This window comes from Magnolia sinica, chromosome 8 (assembly GCF_029962835.1).
Source record: "Magnolia sinica isolate HGM2019 chromosome 8, MsV1, whole genome shotgun sequence".
Lineage (NCBI taxonomy): Eukaryota > Viridiplantae > Streptophyta > Magnoliopsida > Magnoliales > Magnoliaceae > Magnolia > Magnolia sinica.
The window spans coordinates 87,474,321-87,498,231 of NC_080580.1; the positions used below are offsets into that span (position 1 = coordinate 87,474,321).

At 41.2% G+C, this 23,911-nt stretch overlaps 1 protein-coding gene across 1 annotated transcript; it reads left to right on the forward strand.

Annotated features, from left to right (window-relative positions):
* Positions 1–23,911, forward strand: LOC131253604 (protein FATTY ACID EXPORT 3, chloroplastic). The gene is made up of 7 exons (XM_058254673.1): positions 1–239; positions 13,892–14,282; positions 14,845–15,012; positions 15,922–15,968; positions 16,086–16,123; positions 22,681–22,791; positions 23,554–23,911. The coding sequence occupies exons 1-6, from the start codon at positions 27–29 to the stop codon at positions 22,775–22,777; spliced, it is 954 nt and encodes a 317-aa protein (XP_058110656.1). The 5' UTR covers positions 1–26; the 3' UTR covers positions 22,778–22,791; positions 23,554–23,911.

A 23,911-nucleotide genomic window follows, 5' to 3' on the forward strand; every position in this document is an offset into this window, starting at 1 on the left:
TCTCTCTTTCCATCTTGCTCTCCGCCATGAAAGCTCTTCACGCCTCCCACATTTTCTCTCTGCAGAGGCCTTACCTGCCTCGTTCCATCCGGGCCGTCCGTTTCCTCCATCCATCGCATCCGTCCGTTGCTCCTAAAGGCCTCGGGCTTCGTTACCTAGCCCTCGATCCCCGCCGCAGGCCGGGGTTCTATCTCAGCCGTCCGATCGCCGCTTCTGCCGCTTCTCACAAAGAAGAGCCGGTAAGAGGAATCCGACTTTCCCACTCTCTTTCAGCCTTTCATTTCCTGAACACGAGATGCCGGCGGTAATCCCCATGCTCATACGAATTGGGATTTTTCGGATCCCGTTTCATCAATGGACGGTTGGGATTTGGTGAGAAAGTGCGGTTTTTTCTTATTGAATTCATAGGAAGTTTCAATCTTTTTGAGTAATGAGAAAAATCCTCTCCTCATTTCGTGGTGAGAATGTTGAATTTTGGGGGAATTTTAGAAGCGTACGTGGGATTCAATATCTAAGATTCCGATATGTGAATGAGGTTTTCGTGTAATTTAGTGTGTTTTTGGGGTTTTTTCGGATGAGAAATTGGTTTGGGTAGATGTGGGAAATGGATTTTTCATGAGAGGGTACGGTCAGTATGTAATGCAAAAGGCAGAAATGAATAGGATTGATTGGGGCCATTGATCTTGTGGCCCTCTGCATCAATGCTTTGCGTGAAAAAAAAATTGGTTTGATGGGATGCCTCTAGCTGTTAGATAGATGCAATTCTACTGGCTGGCTGGTCGATGGAGGAATTCTGCGATGAGCTATTATCTGGATATGCGGCGGACAGCATAGGTAGATTTGGGTGGGACGTGAAGAAATGGGGATAGCATGAATTCCTCTTGAGTAGTACTAACAGTTTATGTTCTCCATATCGGGTGGGAGGGAGGGCCCGGGGACCTGCTCCAATTTTCATTGGGTTGAGGAGGAGGCTTAGGGTCCAAAATTGTGGCCTGCTCCATTTTTCATTTCTTTCAATTCGGTGATTGCAACCATTGTTTTCTACTATTCTGTTGATGATCTGAAGCCAATCCATACTGTCTTGTTTTTTTCTGCAATTCGTCAACCCTTTTCTTGGCAGTTGCTTAGAAAAATCTAAAAGAGATGAAAAATAAAAAAGAAAATAAACAGAAAATCATAAAACAGAAGTGTGAAAAGTGAAGTATAACTAAGAAGCTAAAAAAACAACTGAACAAGAAAGCTGAAGGATAAAACACAATAGAAGTTCAGGGATATGAATATGAACCTTCCTTCAAATGGCTGCACTATAAATGGCCACAGCGTACGATGGCATTGATTGGTTTCTAACTGTTTGAGTCATGAACATTTTAGCTTATTTAACATGGTCAATAGTCCACATTCAATTGGCTAAAATCCGTTGGTTGAGGTTGTCTCATGTCTTACTGCTGACCTATAATCCAACATTGATGATTCTAAACATTCAATTGACGCCCCTTAAAATGATTAAACATAGAAATGATCAATGGTCCTTATTCACTTATGTGGGATTGGTGTATATACAATATTCACAAGAATTCCAAGAAAATGAAGGGTATGGATGGTGGAGCCTCATGAAGTCATGATTTATTTTGGTGGTCCTGCATATCACCACTCACTGCGAGGGCATTTGCTTGATTAACTTGCAAAATAAGGTACTGATATTGATAAAAAGGAAAGATCATTAAAAAAGCAAGGAATGATATAGCTTTCATCACACAAAACTTGGTAAGAGGAACAACACAATATAGACTTCATCAAACAAATTTTCAATAGATGACATTGCCGCTATTGTTCTTTCATTATGAAGTATAGACATATCAGCTGTCAACTTTATGTTAAAAAAATTGTCACTTCTTTTACCCACATGGTTTTGGCAATAGGTCACCATATGGCCATATCAACCATTTCGTGATTTTATCAGCCATCCCCATTATGTGATCCACAGGTGAACTGGTGTGTTAAAGAAAGGAGGAAAAAAAGGGTGTATTGGCATTTTTTGCTGTATCAGCCAAGCCAATACAGGCTGATACACCTCTTATTGGCATCAATATGGCCGATAGTGTCCAATACAGCCATAAAGGCCCCTTTTGAAAAAGTTTTCCTACCTCTCTCTCTCTCTTCTCTTGCTTCTTCATTTCAATTATGGAAGAAACTAAAACTCATTTTTACCAGATTTGAGTGATATTTGATCTAGAGAAAAATTAGAAGCGGAAGACTATCATTTTTTATTTTTCATGTCCTTTTTTGGCATTTGAACATGACGGGCCCTAATATATCCCATTCTATCAAACCATGCTTGATTTGTGTTTGAATAGGGCCAATTTATTTGGTTTTTAGCAGGTCAAGCTGACAAACATCATTCTTATCAATGAATGGTCTGATATACCATTGAATATAATGGGCCCTCAAATATCCTAATCTATCATTCCATGCTTGATTTGCGTTTGATTAGGGCTAATTTCGTTGATTTTCAGCATGTGAAGCTGACAATCATCATTCTTATCAAAGAATAGTCTGATACACCATTGAGTACATGTTAAAAACATTAAAAAAAAAAGATAGATTCCAGCATTAAATTTTTTTTTTCCTATTTTTCTGGTAACTCTTCAAATTTTTTGGGCAAAGATTTGTGTGTGTGTGTGTGTGTGGCTGGTACGAGTCTTTATTTCCCAACATGGTTGTATTGTGCCATTTTTGGGCTCTGCTGATATGGTGGCCAAGGTGTTCCGTAACGGTAACGGTCATCGTAACGGCCACCACCGTTACCTTTATGATACGGGGCATAACGGCTGTTACGACCCTGTAACGGCTGTTATGGTCTCTCTTTTTTATTTTTTTATTTATTGAAAAAAACTCCGAAAAACTTATATCTGCCTCGTAATGTTAATTAAAAAGTATAAAAACATGTATGTCTCGTAATTAGTGTTTAAGTTATCGGCGAAATGTCGATAATATCGACGATAATATCGATGTCGCCAGCGCTGCGACACCGAAACCCCCTTTATTCTTTTCTTTGCCAGTTGTTGACAAAAAATCGGCGAAATATCGGCGATTTTTTTTTTATATGGGTGATATTATCGGAATATTCCATTTTGTACTACATTATCGACGAAATATCGGAAGATATTATCAAAATACGAGCGATATTATCAGAATATCGACTGTAGTCACCAACCACATAACCTATCATGAGAAAACTATAGCTAACTACCTCTTTTCTCTGATAAATATCGGGAATATCGGGGCTGAAATTGCGTGAAAACGTAAAAATTTGGGAAAAAAAATTTCATAGTGATTTTTGTACCGTCAATCGGAAGTCTGAACAGGAGTTTCTCGATCGACAGAGCTGGTTCGTGTACGCAAAACCCCTTTTATCTCGCCATCTCCTCTCTCTAGGGTTTTATTATTATTATTTTTTAATTTCTTCCTTTGAGCGAAAATCCCTCTCTCATTGGGAAATTGGATTTCGCACCGAGCGAAAATCACTCTCACACTGGGAAATCGGATTTCGTTGAGTGAAAATCCCTCGCGCGAAAATCCCTCTCGCACTGGTGAGGAGTTCGCACCCTGCGAAAATCCCTCTCGCCCTGGGAGGTAAATCGGACGAACTACTGAGTTATCGGCAAACGCCTCAGTACGCTCCTATCATATTGACTAAACTCAGTTGGGCCCACTGTGAATGTATGTGGTCTATCTAAGCCGTCCATCTGTTTTTCCATCTAATTCAAGGGGTTGAGCCCAAAATTGAAGCATATCCAAAACTTCTGTGGTCCGCAAGATTTTTCAATGGTAGATGTGCAATTCAACTGTTTCCTAGGTGTGGTCCAGCCATGATGTATGTGGGTCCCACCATGATGTGTGTATATTATCCATTCCGTTCATCCATTTTTACAGATCATTGTAGGGCTTTATCCCAAAATCGAGAGGGATAAAAATCTCAAGTGGATCACACCACAGGAAAATAATAGTGATCGGATATCCATCATTTAAATCCTCTTAAGGCCCACTGTACTTTTTAAAAAAAAAAAGAAGTAATGGCAATATATTAAAAAAGAGAGAGCATACAAACAGGGCCTGCTGAGATAGCAGAACCGAAAGCCTACAAACCTAAAAACCGAAGATTATAGTCCTTAAGACCCATTACATTAACCACCCATTCTATAATCAGATATTTTGCAAATGAACCCACTGCTTGTGCCGAGGTTTGAATATCATTGAAACATCTATCATTTCTTTCCTTCCAAACAGCTCTCCAAATGGCGAGAATAGCCATCCTCCAGATACGGGATTTGATTTTGCCCATCTTAAAACCATGCCAATATGCTAGCATAGAAGAAACAGAGTTCGGAATACATCTGCTAACGTTGAACCTGATGAAGAAGTCCCGCTAGATCTGGGAAATGAAAGGGCAGAGCACCAGAAGATGATCCACAGACTCCTCACTACTCATGCAACAACGGCATATATTAACAAGCTGCATACCTCTCTTTCTCAAATTATCAATAGTTAAGATCCGATTTTTAGGTTGCCAGCCAACCAAAACAGGCATATATATATATATATATATATTTTTTTGGGGGGGGGGTGGGCAGACGAATGGAGAAGCCTGAGCTAATAGACTAGATTTATCCCTTTTCCAGAAGAGATTATCTGCAGCAGACTGATCCGGGACCACATTAGATAAGCAATCCAGCAGGAGATCTCTAACACAAGTAATATCCCACACCACACCAGCGACAGTTTGATTATAGTAGCTTGCAACCATACTCTCTTTATCTATGGTGATACGGAAGATATTAGGAAATCTAATTCTCAGAATGCGATCTCCCACCCACTGATCTTCCCAGAACCTAATCGCAGCTCCATTCCCCAGATTGAAACCAATATTTTCAATCACAGATCTTTTAGAGCAAAGAATGCCTCTCCAAATGAAGGAAGCTCTATAAGCTAAGGTGTCCATGGTCCACCAACCACCTGGGGAAGAACCATATTTACCTTTGACGATAATATTCCATAGAGCATCCGCTTCCATCCCCAACCTCCAAGACCATTTGCCCAGAAGGGCACTGTTCATAATCTTCAGATTTTTTATACTCGCGCCCCCATCCCGAAAATGATTGCAGACATCTTTCCAGTCTAAAAGGTGGAGCTTCTTCTGATTCTCCCTGCTGCACCAGAGAAAACCTCTTGTAAGTTTGTCGATCCGATCAAGAACTGAGGAGGGGCATCTGTATAGAGACATGAAATATATTGGGAGGTTGGAAAGAGCTGCTTTTATGAGGGTGAGCCTACCTCCCATCAATAAATAACGGCATTTGCATCTAGCGAGCAACTTTTGGAATTTTTCCACTATTTTGTCCCACATAGCTATCAGAGGGTGCCCTATAGCAAGAGGAAGACCGACAAAAGTAGTAGGAAAAGAAGCAGCTGAGCACCCCAAAGAATCAACGAACGAAGATAGCTCCAGATCCGAGATGTTAACACCGAAGACCTTAGATTTGGCCATATTAATTTTCAAGCCCGAGACAGCCTTGAAACACCTCAAAGTCATTTGCAGATTTTCTATAGAATTTGGGTCCGCTTCCGCCATGATAAGAGTATCATCTGCGAATTGGATATGAGAGATAGGGGTGGAAACACTTGGCATCAATATACCTTTGAAAAGACCAGCACGTTGCCCATTAAGGATCATTTGCGATAAGGCTTCACCAATCATAAGGAAAAGGAGAGGGGACAGAGGGTCTCCTTGACGCAATCCTCTCGTACTGGGGAAAAAACCTTTTGGAACACCATTTAAAAGGACCGAAAAGTGAGCCGAACCCACGTAAGACCTAATCCAACTTCTCCATTTTTCTCCAAATCCCATACGGACCAGCATATGATGTAGAAATTCCCAGTCGATGTGGTCGTCTGCCTTTTCAACATCCAACTTACAATAGATACTTTTCTTCCCAGCCCTGTGGCATGAGTAGAGACATTCATTAGCTATCAGCGCACCATGAATAATCTGTCTACCCTTTATAAATGCGTTTTGATATTTTGAGATAAGCTTCCCCATAACTATCGACAATCTTGATGATAGGATTTTAGCCAGAATTTTATATGGACCTCCGATTAGGCTAATTGGCCTGAACTTCGAGAACGTATTAGCACTGGCAACTTTAGGAATAAGTGTTATGAAGGTTGCGCCAAGACCTTTCGACAACTTTCCCCCAGCATGGAACTCATGAAGGAAATTCATGATGTCGGCACGAATGGTGTCCTAAAAGACTTGAAAAAATGTCATTGGATAGCCGTCTGGGCCTGGAGATTTGTCTCCTCCCAACGCAAGAAGAGCAACTTTGGTTTCTTCTTCTGAAAAGGGGGCCTCCAGCAGGTCCGCCTCCGATCTTTCAAGGGCAGAGAAAGTAATCCCATCGAGGCGAGGCCTAGACCAACCATCCGATGAGAGAATGGATCTGAAATGATCTATCGCACAATCAACAATCTCATCTTTATCTTCAATCTGTCTTTCATTGACTGTGATACTTATAATGGCTTCGGTTCGAGCTCTCATATTAGCTCTGCTGTGAAAATATTTTGTGTTTTTGTCTCCCTCGGCTATCCATTTTGCCCTTGATTTCAACTTCCAAGATAGTTCATCTTCCAGAGCTCTCGTCGATATGGACTGGATAATCTGAATTCGCCTGGATAGAACTTGTAACGGAAGTGCATGATCTACTACTGTGGCATCAATCTGTTGTAATTCTGCAAAAAGGGCTTCTGACTCCTCTCTTTTTCGAAGCTCGTCTTCCTTCCAAACCTTAATTTTCTCTTTTAGAAGTCTGAGTTTACACGTTAGTCTATGGCCCACAAAACCATCCGCCTGAAAAGAAGATCACCACTCCGCAATTTGTTGTTGAAACCCCTTTATTTTGAGCCAAGCTGGATTGAATTAAAAAGGTTTAGGGCCCCAATTTTCATCTTCCATAGAAAGCAGGATCGGGCAGTGGTCGGACGTTGTTCTGGGTAAGGTTATTTGACACACCGAAGGGAATGCCTTTAGCTAGTCCGTTGATAGGAGAAACCTATCCAGTCTAGACTGAATAGGAGTTCTTTGACCATTAGACCAAGTGAATTTGGCTCCTGTCAGTGGCAAATCGACTAGCTCCTGTGACTGAATCTAGTCAGAGGAGGCTTCCATGGCATGAGTGACTCTCCTTTTACGGGTATGTTCCTCAGTGAACCGAATAACATTGAAGTCCCCAACAGACAACATGGTCCTGGAAATGACTGTCTAATAGTGGTCAGTTCGTCCCAAAAGAATGACCTATTAGAATCATCGTTAGGCTCGTAAACAGCAACAATGATACAACGAAAATTAGACGACTTATCTTGAAGGATGGCTGAAGTCAAGAAGGCCCCCGTGGAGGAATTCTGCAAATCCCATTTGGATGATTTCCAAGCAATAAGGATACCTCCCGAAGAACCGACTGCATCCAAAGTAACCCGCTAAGCATCTTTAGCTCTCCAAAGCAAAGCCAGCAGTCTGTTTGAAAACTGAGGGACTTTCGTTTCTTGAAGACATGATATCCGGGTTTTTCCTCCTGATGGATTCCTTGATCAAGCCCCGCTTTTGTTTAGAGCCGATCCCCCTGACATTCTAAGAGAAAATATTCATTGGGGAACAGAACTGCCTCGGAATCCCTTTCGGCCGCGTCTAGCAGTAGACGCTGATGCTATGTCTGGAGTTGATTGAAGGTTTAGCAGCTCTTTGTTGTTGGAGGATCGCTGCACTTGTTTACAGCTCTCACTGTACTGTTTATTTGACATCCAATCTGTTAATTAGGTCATACAGACCCAGATGAAGGGAAAAAACAAAGATCAGGTTGTTCCAAAACCTTTATGGCCCCCAAAAAGTTTTTAATGGTTAAAGTTCATTCAACACTGTTTCCTCTAATGTGGTCCAATTGAGATTGGGATATACCTCATTTTTTTTCTCATACCATAAAATTATCTATAAAAATAGATGGACGGCATGTATGAAACACACACCTCATGTTGGGGCCCACAGAGCACGGCAGGGGGAGTAGCCAATCCGTTTCCGCAGCAGATGGGCGCAGATCAGGGATGCGGATTTCCTGCGAAAGCCTTTCCCTGTACGTTCCTGCGTTGCAAACTCAGGTGCGGCCCATTGTGATGTTTGTGAGAAATCCTCCCTGTCCATCCGTTTTGTAATTTCATTTTAGGACATGTTGCCAAAAATGAACCGTATCCAAAGCTCAAGTGAGCCGTACTAAAGAAAAATGTGGTTAGGGAAATTCCTACCGTTGAAACGTTCCTGGGTTCAACGGTGATGTTTAGATGCCATCCGTACCATTAATAACGTCATTCCTATTGGGATGAACTGAAAACAAAAATATTAGCATGAATCAAAACTTCTGTGGCCCCACGAATATTTCAACTGTGGACGTTTAATTATCACGTTTTCAGCTCACTTGAGCTTTAGATACGGTTCATTTTTGGCAACATGTCCTAAAATGAACTTGCAAAACGGATGGACGGGGAGAGTTTTTCACAAATATCACAGTGGGCCCCACCTAAGTTTCCAGCGCAGGAAGGAAACCACGTCCCGCGGATCAGGATTGAATGCCCTGCCATTGAAACGGGCGCGGATTGGATACTGACAAGGTCCGTAGCCAAATCCTTACTGAAGTGACGTCACCAAACTCTATTGGCCCCACCATGATGTATGTGTTGTATCCATACCGTCCAACCATTTTTAGAGATCGTTTTATGGCATTACAAAGAGAATGAGATAGATCTAAATTTCAAGTGGACCCACCACAGAAGACTGTGGGAGCCGTCACACCCACCGTTGAAACATTTATAGAGCCCACAGTGATGTATTTTTGAGATCCATCCCAGTCATAAGTTAACATAGAGATAGATGAAGTGAAAACAAAAATATCAGCTTCAGCAGAAACTGCCGTGGCCCCTAAGAAGTTTTGAATGGTGGATGTCACTGTCCCCACTATTTTCTATGGTGGGGTCCACTTGAAGCATCGGTGCTGAGGCCCACCATAATGCTATCTTTCATCAAACCCGTTAACCACGTTTATCTCACTGAGATGAAGTAAAGATGCAAAAAAGATGAGCCTGCTACAAAAATCAAGCGGCTCCCACCACGTGAACTCGGTGGTTTTAAGAGAATTTTTACATCGTTTTGATTGGCGTAGCCCACTTCAGTTTTCTATAAGGCTGATTTTTCGTTTGTACGGTTCAAATAATGGTTCTCATCTGATGGATGGAGCAGATTTACATATTCTATCAACAAAGTGGGCCCAATAGATCTCATTTGTTTTACTCGCCTAGTAGTAGTGTTGTAGACAATTCCGACCACAGGAGGTTTCCTAATATCAATAGATTCTAGATTAGAAGTTCGTCTACGAGTCTTGGTAGAATTATAAGCTTGGTCTACAAGTCATTCACCTCCTTATTCACTAGTGCTTCTTTGATTCTCCGCCTTGCTCCGCATGTGCCATCCAACCACACACTAAGTGAGCCCCACCATGATGATGATGATAGCATGCTTTAAAAAAAACAATCCTATCCATTTATTAAGTGAACCATATGCTAGGAAATAATGGAACACCACCGAAAACCTTTGATGGATGGGCCAATCCTATCCTTTTGGCTCCCATTAAATGGAAACTTTTAATTTAATGCATTCTTTTTGCAATTTTTTCATTCCTGAATATGTAAATATGTGTATTTAGGCATGTCCTGAAGTTTCACTGAAAAATTCCACCATTTGCTCCATGTTTCCCCCATTTTCCCTACATATCCAGTTATCGGCGATAACGATATTATATCTTTATCTCCGGCTAGCGAAACTTGTAGCGATACCGACAACTCGAACACTGCTCGTAATATATGGTAAATGAGTAATGATTATCATGACGACAGTGCTCAAAGACCATAATAGTGGCCGTACGCAATACACCTCCTACAGCTGCCACCATTACCTTTACATAACGGCCTTTACAGCCCTGTAACGGCCTTTACGGCACACCATGATGGTGACTGATACCTTTATTTAAAACCTTGATTTCCCACAAATCTTCATAGTTTTCCTTACACCACCACCCACCATATAAGAAGTTTTTATTTTTATTTTTATTTATAGGAAAAAGTTCACACTGCATAGCTTGATATGCTTGCATTCAACTTGATCAACTAGCACCATTGAGGGCTACCTGGCTTGCATCGTTATACCTGCTTCCATTCTACAATCTTTGGCTGTTTTCTCCTTCTTCATCCCATACTTAGTGCTTTGAGCTCTAGGTCCTTTCTTTTTCTTTGTACTTCTTCCGTACCTTTGGTTGGCACACTCGTTTTGCTTTAAGCTCTAGGTCCTTTCTTTTCTTTGTACTTTTTCCTTACCTCTGGCTGACACACTCGTTGTGCTTTGAGCTCTATGTCCTTTCTTTTCTTTGTACTTTTTCCTTACCTCTGGCTGGCACACTCGTTGGTCACTATTGGACTCAAAATGTGTATGCTCGTAAAAAGTGGTAAGGATTGTGGCTGTGTATGGAATGCAATTCGATGAAGCATGTTAACACATGCAAATATCAAGAGGCAACACATGCCACACACAAAACCAAAGCTCTCTACAAGGCCGCCACATAAAACACAAAGCTCCCTACAAGGCTAATTCTCAAACTTTTTGAAAACTTCAACTCTAGTAGGCTAGTTTCTATCACAACCCAAAATGAGCTTTAAATACTTTAACACAAAAAAATTAAAACCCTACTATGATGGAATTACTTAACTAACCTCACTCAAGCACTATTCCATGTGGATCCCATGTGCACAGTTGAATGGTGGTCAGTTTCATAGCAAACCTTTGTGTTCATGTTGTAGGGGCAATGTAAACCCTGAAAGGGGAAGCAAATTTGATGCAGGACAATTAACCACTTGCTCTAAAAGCTCGCTCTGTTAGAGCATGGCGAATTAATCCCTTTATCTCATAGCTAGAGGTGGGCATTGAGTCAAGTCGGACTGGATTAGGTCCAACTTGACTCGATCCGGGTTTTGCAAGTACCTGACCCAAACTCGATCTGATTCAGGACCAAGTCCAGCAGGGCTGACTCGATTCGAACCGATTCCTTGCTGGCCTGACCCGAACATTTTATTAGGGCCAATGGCCAAAAGAAAAGAAAACAAGCAAAACTAAGAAGGAATTTCATCCCGAGCAGGTTTCGTCTTGCCCAGCATCAAGACATCTCAGTTGCTGACAGCTATTCGGTTATAGATGGAAAGATAATCTGGAATCTGCTGTGTAGAAGGAATTTTGAGGACTGGGAGATTGCGGAATTAGTGCAGCTGCTGGATTATATTTATAAATCTGCTCCAAATCAGTTGAATGCGGATAGGATCATTTGGAGACTGGAAAAGTCGTCCATCTTTTCAGTAAAATCATTTTATAATCTGATCCAAGCCAACCACAGTTCAACAGAAGAGCACAATTCTTTCCATATCTGGAAGTATCCGGTCCCTCCTAAGATTCAGGTTTTTGGTTGGCTGGTTGGAAGGGAAAAAATTCTGACGATTGACAATCTGAAGAAAAGAGAGATGATTTTACCGAATGTTTGCCTTTGCTGTATCGGGGAAGAAGAGTCGGTTGATCATCTTCTTGTGCATTGTCCTTTTATTGTTAGTATATGGGCAGATTTTAGTTTTCGTTTCGGCATTGATTGGTGTCTCTCTGAATCGGCGGATCTCCTTCTAAAAGCTTGGCATGGAATCACAATGGGAAAAAACAAGACCCTCATCTGGAGAATGGCTCTTCTTGCAATCTGTTGGGCTGTTTGGGTAGAAAGAAACAGAAGATGCTCCAGAAATGTCTCCAGTTCTGCTGATGTTGTTGCATCCAATGCAAAGCGTATGCTGATAGATTGGGCTGTCCATGTAGATGCCTTAAAGGATTTTGATTTTATCTTCCTTGGAGCTTAGTTTTTCTCGCTTTCTCAGCCGAAATCTGCTCCTGCTTTTGTTCTTTTCTCCTTTTTATTAATATATAGTCATCTTTCAAAAAAAATAAAAAATAAACTACGAAGACACAACACAACACAACCCAACCAGAAAAAACAAACATAGAAACACAGCCTACACAAACACCCTCAAGGAGCCCACTCCCTAGGAGCATGCGAAACTCAAGAAGCAAGTTGATGAGCTTCTTAAGAAATGGTTCATTCAGGAAAGCATGAGTCCATGTGCCGTGCCTGCCCTTCTGACGCCCAAGAAGGATGACACGTGGCGTATGTGTGTAGATAGCAGGGCCATCAATAAGATTACTGTTAAGTATCAGTTTCCTATACCGCATCTTGACGATATGTTGGACATGATGGCCAATGCCACAATTTTCTCCAAAATAGACCTCAAGAGTGGTGTTAATGAGAAGGAAGAAAAAGGAGAGAAGCTCTTTTGTGTGAAGGAAATTTCCTCTTTATTAAAACCCTCTCTTCCAATTAAATTGTGGAAGGGTAGAAGCTTATTTGATAGTGGATTCTAAGGTACATCCTTCCTCTTCCTCTTCTTCGAAAGGTATTCTTCGGCTTATATCATTCCTCTCTTCTTCGAAAGGTATTCTTCTTCTTCTCGTCTTCCTCTTTTCCTTCCCATTACAACCTTCTAAACCCTAGATCTTCAATTTCTTATTTTCTCCAATTTCTAAAAACCCTAATTCCCATGAACCCTAATTTTCCTAATTTTAAATTTTCCCTTTTCCTAACCCTAATAATAAAATCTACAAATCTGTCCATTGAGTGTGGAAACGTGCCTATGCTAAATCAGAAGTTCTATCGTTCTATCGGTCCTAGTTTTAATTGATTAATGTGATTTCTTAGCATGCGGGCATGTGATTTAAGTTAAATTAGATTTTATTTCCTATTGTTTACTCTTAATTAATTGGTAGGTTAGCATCTTTTGTTAATTGAATTGCTTTATGGACTCTTTTATAATCTCCACATTGCATGCTAGCATTAAATCATGTGTCCTGGATCAAAATGGATCAAAGAAAAGAAGAGAGAGATTGTGGGAAAGGATCCAACAATCGTCTAGCTGAATGCTAGAGACCGTGAATGTAAGACTATGAGCAAGCTCAATAGTCCTCTAGTCTTGAACTAGATATCACTCCCCCCACCCTTTCAACAATTATCGTAGAAATACGAGAATTACTCATAAAATATCAATCAACTTGTCTTATTCCATAGGCCTTATTTATAATCAGCCCGTACAATCTTCAATAAAACTATGGAATCTAAAAATAGAATTCCTAGCTAGCTAAGATATGAGAATATAAGAAACTACCTAAATAAGAAAGCACCTAAATAAAAAAGTACTTAAAGAAGAAAAATCTAAAATTACTTCTTGCCTAACATAAAGATATGAAAGAAAAAGAAAATTTCCTAATGTAAAGATTTGAAAGAAAAGGAAAGTAGAGATGACCTAAAAAGGGAAATTGGGCATTTTCTTGTGTGCACGTGTGGAGCATGCATGTGTGAGATGTGGGCCTTTTCCTCAAAATCTTGATCAATCGATTCGTGCGACCATTTGCTTGCATCAAGGGGTTATCTTCTTCACTAGAACAGCATGTTTGATGTGTTTGGTCCATGTTTCAAGGCAATCTAGTTCAAGCATAGATTCAATGCTACATTCTGTTCCTTTTAACTCTTGACTTTTCTTTCATAATTTGTCAAGTTTCCTTTATTTAAGGCTTCTTGTTTAAGCACATGACACAATACTAGTTGTTTTATCAATCTTTTCTTTCATTTGTTAATATTCAATAGTATATCTTTTCATTCAAAAGCATACAGAGATTGAAGTGGAAAAAGGGAATGGGGAGGTCAAAACAAATACTGAGGAATCACAGGAAGAATGGGAAAAAACGTTAGAATCTTTTAAAGAGCAAGCATTGAAGATGCAAGCCGTGTCAAAGGAAGCATATGAAGTGTACTCTGAGAAAGCAATGATAATTTTGATGGAAACATCGAAGCAGTTGAAAATTCAAGCGGAGAAAACAAGACACGATTTGGCTGTAGTTGCCAAAGAAATCAGCGAAGAAAGTAAAGAATATCTTTCTGCTGCAGCTGAGAATTCCCCTGAGCCTGTGAAGGATATTGTGGAAACTTTCACCTCCTCATCTGATGAACTGAAAGAAGTGTCTGAAGTTCGTGACTTTTACCTTGGAATTCCATATGGTATGTATGACAAACATTTCGTGTGCGCAAATTCCAATGTTTTTCTGTTTCCCTTTATTGGTGTTAGTCTCTTGAGTTACATGACGCTTTTTTGATGAGAAATCAAAAGGAGATTCTAGGGAAGATGATCTTTGCAGCACACCTGCCAACATGAAAATGTGTACAAGACCAGGCCATTCATCAAGTTGGGCTCACCATGAACATAACCTGCTCAAAAATTAGGCTGGCCTCCTCAGAAGGTATACCACATGTATGAGATAAATGGATGTTTAGAAAGATGACCAATGGTCTTTATTTAGTCTATGCATACAGCCCCCTTATCGACTGGACTGGCTTGATTTTGGGCAAGGGCTTGTTCATGGGAGGCATCACTTGATGAATGGCGTGAATCTTGCACTTACGTGCCAAGTTGTTGGTACATGTGCAATAAAGATCCTCTTCAGTTTTCTTTGTGCAAATCACCTCAGCAGGGTGCTATTCTGATTGTTGCTTGGATGATGTTGAGGTTTTTCGCCTTTCCTCTTTGGACATCTTTGCTTAAGAAACTGTTTATTTCATGCAGGTGCACTTCTTTCTATCGGTGGCTTTCTTTCCTTCATGCTAACTGGCAGCATTTCTGCGATTCGGTTTGGTGTCATCCTTGGTGGCGCTCTTTTGGCACTAAGCATATCAAGTTTAAGATCATGGAAGCATGGAGAGGCATCTGCTCCATTCTTGAAGGGTCAAGCAGGTTAGTTTGTCAAGTTACAGTGTTTTTTGGTGTCCGCTTCTGTGGAAATATGTAAAAGATCTAAAATGATGGGTTTACCTTTTTTATATTCAGTTGGACTACAAAGTATATGCAATGCAATTTTAGTAACAATAGGGGTGGAAACATGTAAAGGTTTAAAGAGCTGTCATTGCACCTAAATTCAACCCATATTCTTTAGCATCTTTTTGAGGCCGTCTTACTCAATGTTTGGCTTAAGAGTTTCTACAATATGCTTGGATTTTCAGTTTGTATAAGTCTGGCCATGGTCCGGTTATGCATCACATTGAGGGTCCTGCTCATAAAGAATCGACATTGGGCCTCTTTAACAGGGGGAAAAATTCTCTTTGCCATCGTATGAGGGGAAGAATATGGTGGCTCATGCCATTGGTCTATTCTTTTACTAATAAAAATTATTTAGAAAAGAGGTTTTGTAGTCCCACATGCACCCCTTCTTCATGGACACCTTCATAAGTAGGATGTGCCAACCTGGCAAGTATGCGGAACACCTGAGTGGTGCATAAAGTGGCCCCCACCATGAAGAATGAAAGTATGAAAAAGCCCCTACTGTCCACTCAAAAGTGTATGTTGAATTTGAACACTGCTTTTCTTTTTTCTTTTTTAAATAGGGGTGACCAATCCAATGAGTAGGCTGGCCTATTTTTGCATATGATCATCATCATGGACCAATTTATACACCACTGAGATGTTCCACATGCTTTGCAGAATGCCACATTTGCTGCATGAAATGGTGGGGGGCTCTTTCACTTGAGGAAATTTGGCATTGATATCAAATAGTTGTGATTAGCTTCATGTTCTTTTGTAATTTACATTTTAGAATCAGTATCTCGATTCTCGAACCACATTTTCATTGGAACTTTTCTGCTGCAGCAATTGCAGTTATAATCTTTATAAGGGAGTTGCGCTTGCTGTGTCAGGTAAGGAATTCTTTTTATCTTCTCACAAGTCATTGTATATTAGTTGAATTGATGTAGCTTCTTTGATATAGGAGTTATTCTGCAGTTTCTAATAGTCTGTTTTTTTCTTTCTTGCAGAGGCCATCTTTTCCCACTTCTTTTATGACCCTCATCAGGTTCCATCGCTTCTCTTGATATTTTTGTTGTGTTTTATGCTTATGTGCTTTTCTTTTCCTTTTTCAAAGACACATTATAGAATGTTGGGTCGAGAGTTTGTGCAATATCCTCTGAATTTCAATTTGTACAAGTGGGCCCTCGTGATTCCATTGTCCAAATCATTGATGTGATTGGGCCACGTTAGATGGCCCATGTATCAAAAATCTCTCAGATGGGAAGAGAATGGCCCTTCAATGTTTCTAGGAAATAGACGTTAAAGAAACATGATACAGCAATGGTCCATATTTAACTGAAATAAGGTGAGATATTCTGCAGAAAATAGACAGTTAAGAAAGAAAGCACAGCAATGAAGGGCTGTGGTGCTGTCTTTAGTTACTTGCAGTTTCGTGGTCGATAGGAAGGATCACAATAATGGAAGATTCTGTAGTGATGACAAATTGCATGAAATGGTTTTTTAGAAGGCAAGAAACAGGGTTGTAAGTTGGGCTTTGGGGCCTAAATTTTTTTGTCAGTGTCATAGGGAGTCTATTGATGAAGGGTTGTCCTAGCCCCGAGATATTGATATTAGGCATTGGATGCTTCAGGCTGACCAATAAGGAGCATGAATGCCAGGAATGCCTTTACTTTGTGGGCTATTTGTCACGGAAATGGTGGTCCATCAGTTTTCCGGTTCCAATCACCTTGGACATGTGACATCAGCGCCATGGAGTGGGGGAGAGCGCTTAAGCTGTCTAGCTTTGGAGGCAAGAAAGTGATGAGCTAGGGTTCAATCTTAAAAGACTGACTGGGGAAGCCATTGGGGCTGGATGGCTACATGAGCAGGAAACTTGGCAAGGACATGGGGGAGAGGGAGGGAGACCCAAAATTGAGAACTAAGTGTTTGATCAATTTGGCAAGGAAGAGGTGGACTTGAAAGATTGACTGGGGGAGGCATTGGGGCTGGATGGCTATACCATTGTTTTCTAAAGGATGTTGGCGGACATTGTAAATGGGAATGCAATGAGCCTGGTTGTGGGATTCTACAAGGAGTGGGAAATTTGGCAAGGACATTGGAGAGAGGGAGGGAGGGAGAACCAGAATTGAGAACTAAGCGTTTGATCAAATTAGCAAGGAAGAGGCTGACCTTGACAGACTGATTGGGGAAGCCATCGTGTCTGGATGGATCATGGTATTCAATAATGCTAACATTGGCTGTTATGGCCCTATAACAGTCTCTCTCTCTCTCTCTCTCTCTCTCTCTCTCTCTCTCTAAGGAAGTTACAGTAAAGGCCCTGTATCAGATCTGTACAGGTCTGTATTGGCCCACTATGCCCCTATATCGGCCCATTACAGGTCTGTAACCTTTACAAACCCGTTAGGGGCCTTTTTTTTTTTCCCGACGAGGTGACGCATCACTACCCTGTTACGCGTAATGTGGGTCCCACTGTTATCATTACGTTACCATTTTTGAATACTATGGGACTGATATCCTGTCACATTGAAAAGGATGTTTTAGGACGTGGTAAAGGGGGATGTGATCAGCTTTATAACACGATTCTACAAGAGGGCAAAACTTGGCAAGGAGATGGGAGTGTCATTCATTGGGTAATTTTGAAGAGAGGAGCTAGAAATCTTAATGGAGTATAGGCCCATTAGTTTGATTGGAAGCATGTATAACGTTCTAGTGAAGCTGTTGGCATGTAGACTTGAAAGAGCGTTAAACTTATCATCTCATTGTTCCAAGGCGCGTGATGCATCTTGTTGAAAACTATAACGTAAAGTTCAGCAAGATGAGAGTATACTTATCAGATGTAGAAAATCAGAGAAGTTAAAGCAACAAATGCTGAGACAAGGGAGCAACACATGCTTGAACATAAGTTTTTCTCAAAAACAATCATTCATCATTCTATGGGTTTGCTGTGCACGTTCAAAAGCTGCAAACAGACCTTAGCAAATAGTTCCACCAGATGCATCAACAATCTACTTTCCCTATTGGCCTTCCTTATATTCCATATTACTCTAACATGAAGAAAACAAGAATCGTTGAGCCTGATCTAGTTACAACAAAATAAAAGACTCCAAAAACTTTCCAAAACAACAGACACTCTAATTCTTAGTTCCACGATCATTCCAATCAAAACTGTGCTCTTGCTCCTGCTTCCTAGCCGTTTATACTTGCTAATGTTTTGGAACAAACACTCCCCCTTTCTTGCACCCGAATCTGTTGCACCAGTGTTTTAAATAGCGGTAGCATGTTGCGTATCGTTCAACCCTCCGTAGCGTGTAGCGTAAGCTACACAATACTTCTATTTTTTAATTATATATATATATATATCTTAAATAGTAAGAAAAAAGCAAAATATATAAATGTCACATTCTTCAAAATCCCAAAGTTAAGAGCATTAAGTACAATACAAGTATAAAGAACATAAAACCGACAGTAACCGGCATTTTAAAAGGGAAAAAATGAGGAAAAAACTGAAAATACCAAGTTATTTTGTCTCCACATCGAAAAAAATTCAAAAAAAAGGAACGAGCGTACCTTTTTTTTGGTCTCCATAGCCGATCGGTTTGTGTTTGGAAGCAGTGTTTCGAACTCAAGATTGAAGAGAGGGGAAAGGAGCAATGTCAGCACCATCGGTTCACGTCTAGAAGCATATTTTCGATCTTGAGATTGAAGGGTGGGGAGAAGAGCAGCGTCGGTTTGGGCCTGGAAGTTGATTTTTGATCTCAAGATCAAAGGGTGGGGAGAGGAGCAGCGTCGGCTGGCTGTGTGGGCTGCGTGGGGTGCGTTGGTTTTGGTCTAGAAGCCCTTTCGAATAGGTTTTTTTTTTTTTTTTTAACTTTAGTTGTTGGTTGTGGTGTGAGTTCACCACTGTTTAACACAGTGAAAAAACAAAAAAACAAAAAACACATTACAGTTAGTGCACGCTACGAAGCTGTAGCATATGCTACGACCCATATAGCGCACGCTGCAGGGGATATACGCTACCTACTACGCTACGTAGCGCTTTTGCTACACTACGTAGCGTACGCTACCGCTACACTACCGCTACGCTACGCACGCTACCGAAAACACTGGTTGCCACTTTGCTTCATGCAACTATCCTCCAATTGTAGGATTCCTATTAAACTCGAGAGACGACATTGTGGAAGAAAAGAGAGGAGAATATTTTCTTCATCATTCTATCCCTCTGCTAGCTCTAATTTATAGACCATTGTTAAATTGACAAGTCCAATCATAGATACTGTCAAATCTTAAAAGATATGCACCAATATGTGGTGCATTGCAAACACAAAGACATGTTTACCCTCACACGTACTTGCAAGTCTGTGTGCTCTAATATTGCCTCTCAAGCTGGAGCATGTATATCCATACATGCCAAGCTTGCCAATGACTCTAGAGGCTGCAGGAGAGGCTGTCTGCATTTCCAATGATCGTGGTGGTTGGGATCTGAATCTAAAGCACTTCCGGTGGCTGGATGACGTTTTGGCAGGGGGCTGGATGATGATAGGGTAGCACCTCCGGTGGTTGGCTGATGTTCTGACAGCACTTCTGGTGGCTTGCAACACTATGGGGCCCTTGTTATTTCTGGTTAGATTTAAAGAAGCCATTATATCTCCTGGTGAGGGAGATCCCTTTGTAGCTTCAAGATAGGGTTGTAAGAAAGGAAATAGGGGGCAAGGGAAAACAATCGAGATTTGAAGGAGAATGGATGAAGTAATGAAGGTATGCCATTGTCAGTCAGTTTGACACATTGTACAAAACAAATGGATGGCTGGAAATTTTTGTTTTAGCCGGTTATTTTATTATGTACATTGTGGTCCACCCGAGGAGTGAAATGGCCTGATTTTTTAGGCAGAAAAAATCTAACATGTCCCACGAGATGGAAAGCTAAGATGTCAAATGATTGTTATATATACGTCAAGGTTTGCCATAACGGTGGTTACGCAATGGTAATGGTGCCAACCATTACGCATTATGGGGTCGTAACAGTTGTAACGGCTGTTATGTAAAAAAATGCCAATACAAGTTTTTCGAGGGAGGGAGGGAGGGAGTTATGGCCACTGCCACTGTTACTGTTACGGAATTCCTTGAGGGTCTGTTTGGGCGGTGGGATTAGAAGGGATTAGGTGGGATGGGATTCAAAAAACATAATTATTACCCATGGCAGGGATTGTCCCCTGTTGCCATGGGATAAGATTAATGCCATGCTTTGTTGATAATACAGTGGTACATTGAATGGATATACCCACCATCATTTGAAATTACTTAGAATAACACACGTGTTATATCTAAACCGTTCATTTGTTTTGTAACCTCATTTTATGGCATGAGCCTAAAAATGAGGTAGATCCAAAACTTATGTGGCCCCAAAGAAGTTTTCAACGGTAAGTATTCAATCCCCGTTGCTTTCTATGGTGGGGTCCACTTGAGCTTTAGATTTACCTGATTTTTTGGCCCATGCTCTAAAATAATCTCAATAAATGGGTGGATGGTGTGGATATAGCCCACACATCATGGTGGGACCTACACAATTTGCTAACATTGAGTGAAATTGGCACAGGACCCAATGCAATTCCATTTAATGTAATTCCAAGCTTTTCCATTCTTCCCAAACATGGAGTGGAATTGGCACAGGACCAGATGAATCCCATCCCACCTAATCCCTTCTAATCCCACCGCCCAAACAGGCCCTGATATACGTACATGTGGAGTCCATGATGTTTGTGTGACATCCATTTTGTCCGTTAGTTGCGCGACCTCATGTTGGGATGTGAGCCAAACAAAAAAAAGAAGCAGATCCATAACTCAAGTGGGCCATTTCACAAGCAGCACTGGGATGGGGATGCCTACCACGAAACCTTCTTGGGCCCCATCGGAGTTTTGGATCAAGTTGATATTTGTATTTTCCCTTCATTCTGGTGAGAATTATCTAACTAATAGGTTGGATGGCATATAAACATCACGGTGGACCCCATAAAGGTTTCAATGGTGAGCATCTCCATTCCCACTATTTCTTTTGGTATGGGCCCACTAGATTTTTGGATCTTCCTGATTTTTAGCCTCACATCCTAACATGATATGAAGCAACTGATGGACAGAGTGGATATCACAGTGAGCCCCATAGCTTTTTGTTGCATGGCTTCCTACAGCGTGTCGTAGGAAATTTCCATCTATAAAATCCTTTCGTAATTCAAACAATTCCTAATATGCCTCCTCGTAATTACTGCTTGTAATTATTTATTATGTATAATATCAACCAGGTACTTGTTTGGTTCCCGATCCTTCACCAGACCTGGGTTCAAGTGGGTACAAGGCAGTGGACCCAAACCTGGCCTAGTGTTTTAAATGGGTCAGAAATCAGACCCATGTCCATTTACACTGGGTCAGGTCCCTTGCTGACCCACGGGTCCTGGACATCTGTTGACAGTCCTAAGGCCAATCCTCTAGCTGACTCTTTAGCTAGGGAGGCGGTCTCTGATTCCCCTCTAGATTTTTTTTGTTATTCCTATCTGTTTACTTGATGGATTTTGTCGCTTTTCACCCTCAAAGTGTGTTTAATAAAATTGTTTCATCTTTCAAGAAAGAAAAAATGTGTGGACCATCTACTCATTGTCCAGCATGTGCTAGCAGTGCTTTTAACTGTTTGCAACTGCATGGACGATGCCAAGAAGAGGCTTGGTACACAGGTCCTGGGGGTTATGCCGGAAAATTTGTTTGGAATCTTTGTTTGTTAGCAATTCTGTGGGCGATATGGAAGGAGATAAACAGCAAGGTTTGGAAAATGTGAGTGGCCCATGTGATGTATTTAGGCCACCCAACCTGTCCATCAGTTGTGTCACTTCCTAATACCTCACCATGACAAAAATAAGCCCAATTCAACACTCACATGGGCCATAAAACAGAGGGAAATGTGAGTGGACACTCACCTCAGATTTTCCAAGGAGCCCACCTAAAATTAAAATAGCATGATTTTTATCTCAAGCCTAGATGAAGTGTCTGAACGGCCGGATTCCATATAAACAACATGGTGGCCCCTCCATGCAAATCATGGGTGAGCATATCCTACCCAAATTGTTCCCTGTGGTGTGGTCCACCTTACTCATGGATCAGCTTGAGTTTCAGGCTCTGGGGGTAACATGCATTTAGGCATCTGATGGACGGGTTCAATTTCACTCATGCATCACATGGGCTCCTCACCTGGCTGGTACCACTGGAGTGTTCCCCTTTCAATAATGAATGTGAAAATGTTGAACCGATGATAGAGAGATTTTGTTAGTTTTTCTGTGATGCCCCTAAAGGAATTTTTGTCTATAGAATGGGATCTTAATAGGGTCTAGGACGCTGTTCTTATGCAATGTGGGTGGGTTGGGTTGTATGCCCCCTGAGGCTGTTCTCTTGCCTTTTAAAGGTCCGGCTAAGAAAAAAAAACCAAAAAACTTGTGATTTTGATCCAATTCTTTTTTGTGTGTTTTTTTGAAAATCAATTTTCAGAACATTGTTCTGAGGCTTTGGGCTTTATCTTTCTAGATTTCATTTGCATTGTCTCACAAACATAGCATATCTTTGCAGTGGCGGGATGGTAGTCTTCTATCTGTATCGGATTGGACTAAGTGGTCTAGATGGTCACAAGGGTGGTCCTAGTGCAGAGCAGATTCCAGAAAACTAATGCCCTGAGAAGAGGTCAGTATGCATGCTGCTTTTCCCTCTCTCTCTCTCTCTCTCTCTCTCTCTCTCTCTCGTGCAGAGCAGATTCCAGAAAACTAATGCCCTGAGAAGAGGTCAGTATGCATGCTGCCTCTCTCTCTCTCTCTCTCTCTCTCTCTCTCTCTCTCTCTCTCTCCCAAGCCTCATGAAGCATCAAACCATGTGTATTTCCACATCTGTCCTCTCATGGAACCTTTCTGATTTTTAGGGGCTTTTCGCTTCCATCTGTGCTCTTAATCTAGTTTTGTTTCATGGAGTATTACACAGCGCATGCCCTGGATAACCTGCCAACCTGCATTCTTGTTTGGGCATGCATTGCATTAAGTTAATCAAGATGGAGATCTTGGTGGGCTGTTTTGTGCAGGCGGAGGTATGCCCAAAAGCTCTGGCGGACATAGTTGTTTTCCCCATTGCATATGGGCCATTGACTGTTGTTTTGTGGTCACTATGCATTTGTGTGCCCACAAACTTGTAAAAGCTTTTTGGTAGGAAGTTGTTGCTTTGAAGTGTTGCCCATCGATGGTCGGGCCCACCAGATGAACATTTGGATCAGAGGAAGGTGGTGTCCCTATATGGTCTGAATGCTGGCTTAAACCTGTGAGGCAGTCAGGCGGGCCACTCAGTGTCCTCTAGCATGTCCATTTCTTCTAGTTAGGATTGTATTTGTTGGTTTGGTGTTTAATTGTGAGGCTCTTTTAAGTTCCCCTTACACTGTGTGTGCCTTTTGTGTTCCATCAGGTAGGAAGGTTTGCTGTGACTTTTGAGGGCTTTTGAATGCATTGAGGAAACTCTGACTCGGAATCAAGAAGCAAGAGACATTGGTTGAGAAAATCTGGCATTTGTAAATCAGCTTTCTATCCCAGTTTCGCATTGTATTTGATAAAAGCTAGGGAAGTTCCTCTGGAAAAAAAAAAGAAAAAAGGATGGATTACAGAAAAAGATTTCCCCCACTCTTTCAGGGATTAGTACGGTAATGCTGTTGGTGTTTTCTCTATAAATCAGTAGGCTAGTAAGCTGCCCACAAAATAATGAAAGATGTGTAATTTTCAAGGCTTGGGTGCCTCTAGAGGTGGAAAGAAACCTAAAGAGCAGATAA

What these genes read in the sequence shown, in the direction of transcription:
- LOC131253604 (XM_058254673.1), top strand. Translation starts at nt 27, where the DNA reads ATGAAAGCTCTTCACGCCTCCCACATTTTCTCTCTGCAGAGGCCTTAC. An exon ending in CTTCTCACAAAGAAGAGCCG is followed by an intron (nt 240 to 13,891) that starts GTAAGAGGAATC and finishes TTCATTCAAAAG; the next exon opens with CATACAGAGATTGAAGTGGA. An exon ending in TTACCTTGGAATTCCATATG is followed by an intron (nt 14,283 to 14,844) that starts GTATGTATGACA and finishes TATTTCATGCAG; the next exon opens with GTGCACTTCTTTCTATCGGT.